General features: G+C 62.6%; 1 protein-coding gene across 5 annotated transcripts in view; it reads left to right on the top strand.

The window, feature by feature from the left end:
* Nucleotides 1-1,766: 1,766 nt before the first annotated feature.
* Slco3a1 (solute carrier organic anion transporter family member 3A1) overlaps nucleotides 1,767-6,000 on the top strand; it is a 76,412-nt gene continuing 72,178 nt past the window's right edge. For 3 of the 5 annotated variants that reach the window (XR_016533206.1, XM_090321735.1, XM_090321736.1), the window contains exon 1: nucleotides 1,770-2,110. Coding sequence is in view for 3 of the 5 variants with exons in the window: in XM_090321735.1 (XP_090177861.1) it covers nucleotides 1,931-2,110 (180 nt within the window). In the remaining 2 variants the exon portion in view is untranslated. Of the gene's footprint in view, nucleotides 2,111-6,000 lie in introns of all 5 variants that reach the window. The other 2 variants (XR_016533207.1, XM_090321733.1) reach the window with 2 other exon arrangements.

The following is a 6,000-nucleotide window of genomic DNA, read 5'->3' as shown; positions in this document are numbered from 1 at the left end:
ATGAACGGGGGCCATGGCTCAGAGTGTGTCCTTGAAGAGGCCTGATGGGCCCTTGGCGCCCTGAGTTTGAAGCTGGGGTGTTTCAGGACTGGCCTGGCAGGGCAGCCTTCCTTGTGCTTCAACCACGTGCGCAAAGGAGACCTGATGGGGGCCAGCCAGCCAGGCCTCAGGCACGCCCTCCCCAGAGGGAGGGGGCGTGGGGTGGGGGGTGTCCAGGCCGGGTGGTGTCCAGGCTGTGGGGGGATGATCAGGCCCCGGGGGTGTCCAGGTGGGGAGGGGGGGTGGGGTTGTCCAGGTGGGGGAGGGGGTGACCAGGGGGGGAGGGGGTGTCCAGGTGGGGGGTGCGGGGGGGGGGGGGGAGACCAGGCTGGGGGGGGTCCAGGCCAGAGGAGGGGGATGACCAGGCTGGGAGAGGGGGTTTGTCCAGGCGGGGGGGGGGGGGGGGGGGGGGGAGTGTAGGGGGGGCAGTGACCAGGGGGGGCGGGGGGGGGGAGTGTCCAGGTGGGGGGGAGTGTTATCCAGGATGGGGAGGGGGTGTCCAGGTGTCCAGGCCTGGGGGTTGTCCAGGCAGGGGGGGTGTCCAGGCTGGGGGTGGGGTCCAGGCCCGGGGAGGGGGTCCAGGCCTGGGGAGGGGATCCAGGCCTGGGGGTGGGGTCCAAGCTGGAGGGGGTGACCAGGCGGAGGGGTGGTGACCAGGCCGGAGCAGAGCTCCACCGGCTCGCCTGGCAAGTGACAGGGATGAGGGTGAAGGGGCCGATAGGATCCTAATGGTTAGACTTGTGCAGAAGTGGCCGTGCGAACGAGTGCGGGACATGGAAACGGCCCCTGTGTGTGTGAGGGGGGGGACGCAAGAGAGTCAGGAGGTGGCCTAGACTTTGGGGAGGAGGGGGAGGACGCAGGAAGCAAGGGAGAGGTCGGCAGCCCCAGGGCCCGGCCGCCCCAGGGCCCGGCCCGGCTCACCGGGTCGCCCACACCGCGCTCTCCTCTCCCGCGGGCGCCGGGGCGGGGAGCGCCGAGGGTTTGCAGGGACCCGTGCACTTTCTCCGCCGGGGCCGAGGGCGGGGTGAGGCTGGAAACAGAAGATGGCTGGCCCCGGGGCGCAGGCCGGCCTGCGGCTCGCCGCTTCCCGCCGGCGGGGGCCTGGATTCGGGCCCTCCGCGGGGCGTCCGCGCCCGGCGGCCGGGGTGGGCTCTGACCTCCGGCACCGCCCCGGGGCCCAGCATCGGTCCCCAGGAACGCCAGCCCCGGGCGCGGGGGAGGCGCGTGCCTGCTCCGGGAAAGCGCCCACGTCTCTCGGGGCCTAGCGTGCCGGCGGCGCCCGGCCACGAGATCGATCCCCGCCCGGGCACTCGGGGGGGCCCCGCGCCCCCGGCCGCAGTGCCGCCTGGTGGCCGGGCGTGCCGTCCTCGCCCTCCCCACGCGTCCCCCACCCTGAGACCCCCCCGACCTTCCCCGACCTCTCCGGGTTCTCCGCGTCCGTCCCGGACCCGGCGCCCCCAGCCTGGCGCCCCCGCCCCGCGCGCGTGCGCTCCGCCTCCCGGGGCGCTCGGCTCGCCCGGAGCGGCGCGGGCCGGCGGGGGTGCCGGGCCCGGCGGGCGGCGGGCGATGGCGGCAGCGGGCGTCCGCGGGCGGCGCGAGGCGCCCCTGTGATTGGCACAGCCCGAGCCGGAGGAGGAGGCGCGGCGCGGGGAGGGCGGGGAGGGCGGAGGGGGCGGGGGAAGGGGGCGATCGCGGCGATCGCGGCGGTCGCGGCGGTGCGGGCGGCCGGGCGCGGTGCCTGTCACCTCCCCAGACCCCCGGCAGGACACCGGCGGCCGCCGCGGGCCCAGGCCGGGGACGACGCGCAGCCTCCGGGCCGCGGGCCCGGGCGGGCGGCGGGCGGCGGCGGCGGCGTCCCGGACACCGGGGCCAGGCCGGAACGGGCGGAAGGATGCTGGGGAAGAAGAAGCCGGGGGTCGCGGCGGGCGGCGGGCGGAGCGGCGAGCTGCAGGCGGACGAGGCGCAGCGGAACAAGAAGAACAAGCAGGCGTCGTGCTTCTCCAACATCAAGATCTTCCTGGTGTCCGAGTGCGCCCTGATGCTGGCGCAGGGCACGGTGGGCGCCTACCTGGTGAGTCCCGCCGACAACTCGGCCGGCACGGGGCGGGGGCCCTGCGGGGGTCCGGGGAGGGCGAGGGGCGCGGACGCGCGGCCGGGTGGGCGGATTCGGGCGGGGCGTGGAGGGGCGGTGTGCCCTGGGCCGGGGCGGCCGGGGCGGCCGGGGGGGCAGGTCCGGAAAGCGCAGCCAGATGGTGAATTCCGTGGCTTCCTTGGGCAGGAGAGGCATGGTGGGTTTGGGGTTCATTTTCCAGATGACCCCCGCACGTGGGGGAGAAATGCTAGTTTACCATCCCTGCGTCCTCGAGTCCCGTCTGCATCCTTTCCTGCCCAGGGCCAGGGGAGAGGGAGGTTCGGAAGCTCAGAGTCCCAGGCCAGGGCTGCCAGGTCGGGTGGGGGAAGCCGCTCCCCCCCACCCCCCATCCCTGGGCACCTGCCGTAAAGTTGCAGCCGCCTCTGAGAGCAGCTGGGAGTTTGTGCACTTCTCGCTCCCCACTCTTCAGAGCTCGGTTCCCCACCCCGTGTCCCCAGGGAAGAGCTGGCGGTGACTCAGCATGGCACAGGACCTGACCCGCCTGGTGGCTGTCACCCGCCCGGTTCGGGGGGACCCCTGGGTGAGCCCCCAGCCAGACCCGGCTCCCCAGGAACTGACAGCAGCCTTCGCCTGGCTGCTGACCCGAAACCAGAATCAAATGGCAGACACCTTGGGGTGTCACTAAGCAAGTTCGGTGGCGGGGGACAGCGTGTCATTTCTTGGAACCTCATACCTGGAGGCAGAGCCCCGCCTGCCTGATGTTTTCAGGTGTCGTCAGCTCCTCCTGCCCTCCCGGCGTCCCTGTGGGTCAGGGCCGGAGGCGTGGATGCATCCTCTCTTTGCCCATCCATCTTCCGAGCCCCCTGTTTCATTTAGGGAGGAGAGTCTGTCAGCGGTTGTTGGTGTTGGGTATCAGTTCTGTGCTTGCACACTGTTCAGGTCTGTTCCCCGGGGGCTCCACCGTGTGTGTGGTACACAACCCTTCTCTCCTGGGCATGTGAAGCCTGATGCCAGAAGTACATTTTGTGTCCTGTGTGATGAAGTCACTGGTTTTTCATCCACTCGTGTCCATCGTTACCGGCAGGGTCTGGGACAGGAACTGTTCTGGGAACAGCTGTTTGGAGCTTCCTAACTAAGGGATGCCAGGTGCCCGCAGCTCCCGCTTGATACCCCTAGCTGTTCAGGAGCCTTGAGATCTGAGGATCACAGTTTTAAAGCCAGCCGGGGCGGGGAAGTCCGTGAGACTCTTATCACCAAGTAGCCAATAAAAAAGACTGGAGTGGAGCATTCCTCACTCAAGTGGTCAGAGCACAAGAGGGAGAGTTGTCAGGCCCTGAGTTCAAGCTCTAGTACTGGCACAAAAGAAAAACTAAAAACTGAGAAAGGTACATAGGTTGCTAAGACGTACATTTCTGCCGTCCATGTGCGCTTCTGGATAGTAGGCTCCGGGTGGAAGCCGGGGCTTAGTACAGTAACAGCTGCCTCCAGTGTAACTCTAGTGGAGATTAGGCCTGGCCTGGGGACAGGGGAGGTGGGCTTTCATCCTGGGAGAGTGGCATTGTCCTGGCACTTTTGGCCTTTACCAATAGGAAAGCCTGACTGGGGTGGGGGGGAGGACAGGAGCCCAACAGGTGTCTGGCAATGGAGGCCCTAGAGAAGACGGACAGGCCTCACTCTGAGTGCAGGTTGACAGGGCTCTGTGTTCCTGTCCTGCCCTTGGCCTTTTCCTTGCTATCTTGAAATCATGAAAATAAATAACTGGCCTGCCTAGGGTCAACATGGTTAGCCTGCTCTGAGCTACTCTGCAGGTTTCTCTTGGTCTGTCATTTGGGGCAGGGGGCGGGGGGTGGGATTGGAAAGAACAAATCTGCTGCATCTTCCTTCAGCCTTGAGGGAGTTGTGAGAGGCCAGGGCAGGGGATTCCCTTCCCTCTAACTCACTGTGGCTTTGCTAGGAGCCCTGAGATCCAGCCCCCCTCCCCTCCCCTCCCCTCTCCCCCATGCAGGGCATGTGTGCATGTGTGACACAGCCAGCCAGAGCGCTTGGCATGATCCACCAGCCTGCCCCTCCGATGATGTGGATTTGATGAAGGCATGCCCCGCGTGTCTCGTAGGTGTTACCTTCCATGGACAGAGAGGAGGCTGGTCACAAATCCAAGACCCACTGGCATTTCTGTGCAACTCCAGGCAGTTGCCAGAGTTGCCTTTTCCTTTTCTTAAGGTTGGGAAATTTTATTCTGTCTTCTCCTCCTCCTCGCCCCTTTCGGAAAAGACTTTGGCTTTTCCCAGTGTCCTCAGCGTGCCCTCTGTGACACTGCTGTGAGTTCCCACACTGCGCCACGGAGGCAGGAAGTTGCCTGGGATTTGAGAAGCCACTTGGGAAAGTAGGACGTGTGTGTGTGTGTGTGTGTGTGTGTGTGTGCATGCACGTGCTTACAAACCTGCCCAGGGAAGGTCACCAATGGCTGGACTGGGTCACAGATGTGCAGTGATTCTTGCCTGGGTGGCAGGGGCTACAGAAGAAAGTAGAAGGGCCTGGATGGTAACAGCGAGACTCAGTGCTGAGAGGACAACCCTGGGTGAGCTGTGAGTTGTGAAATCGGTGATGGTCCCAGGTAGCTTACAGCTAAATCACCCGTTATGAGAATATTAATTTAGCTGCCTGGCTCACCAGGCCATTCATTATTTTCACCTAAAAGAGCAGCCTGCTTTGCTGGATAGCCACAGAGAGGGACAGAGCAGGCTGTGAGGTGAGTTTAGTAGTTGAGTCTTTGCAAGGACAGAAGCTTCTGCCTTAGTCTCGGACCGCACAGTGGGGGCACAGGGAGAGAACAATCGTGTTGTGTGCATACTCTGTGGGTGTTTTTCAGAGGCCCCCCGAGGAGTTCCTAGCTCTGCCACCAATGGAAGGCCCTGCCCAGAAGGGTTTGTGATATTATCAAATTACAGAGCACTCAGAGGAGATAAGGATGCGTACAGGAAATTAAAACCACAGGCAACTCTGCCTTACATACCAACATGTTTGTGCTTCATCTGGGTGGAACTGGAAGTGGGGCTTCTCTGGTTTCCTGGTTGAGGCTCCAGCGAGCTCCTAGGAGGCAGAGGTGGGCATTGCTTTAGTCCAGGTCATGCAGAAATGGCCCGAAGGTTGGGGGGGAGGGGACAGATTAGGGACATAGATGACTGAATGTGGTTCACAAGCTTTGATCGTATTGCTTTGAAGTCACTTATTTTTAGGTTAAAGGACACCAGGTGGATTGGTAGTTTGTGACTGTGGTAAAGCCGCTGACATGGTTCTTCCGGTTTTCTTTCCTCGAGAAGCATCGAATGTTGCTGGACGCCAGTGGCTCACGCCTGTAATCCTAGCCACTCAGGAGGCTGAGCTCTGAGGATCATGGTTTGAGGCCAGCCTGGGGGAGGAGAGTCCTGTGGTTCTTTTCTCCAGTTAGCCACTGAAAAGTGGGAAGTAGAGCTGTGGCTTTACAGAGCTAGCTTTGAGGGGGGAAAAAAAAACCCAGGCCCCTGAGTTTAAGCTTCAAGTCCTCGTACCAGCACACAAGTAAAGCATCCTGGGTTTTTAGGAATATTACCCAGAAACAGTCAACTCAGAGTCCCTTTTAAAGCCCTTGTCAAGTTGGTAGGATGACCAAGGGAACTGTATTTTACTTAATCAGATTATTTTTATAGGCTCATATTTGTTCAAAAGTCACTGAAGAAAGAAATCTTCTCTACCCTCCTTGTGGCTGCAGGCTGGTTTCTTTGGGGGCATTGTTTGAGTGTCCTAAGAGGAGAAGAATCTGAATTTACTGTGGCTAATTGTGATGTGCGCACACAAGCTCATCCTTGAATCTCCCCAACTCTTCTCCCAAG

The sequence above is a fragment of the Megascapheus bottae genome, chromosome 30 (genome assembly GCF_031878675.1).
Source record: "Megascapheus bottae isolate mThoBot1 chromosome 30, mThoBot2.hap1, whole genome shotgun sequence".
Classification (NCBI taxonomy): Eukaryota; Metazoa; Chordata; class Mammalia; order Rodentia; family Geomyidae; genus Megascapheus; species Megascapheus bottae.
This window is presented reverse-complemented; position numbering and strand designations above follow the sequence as displayed.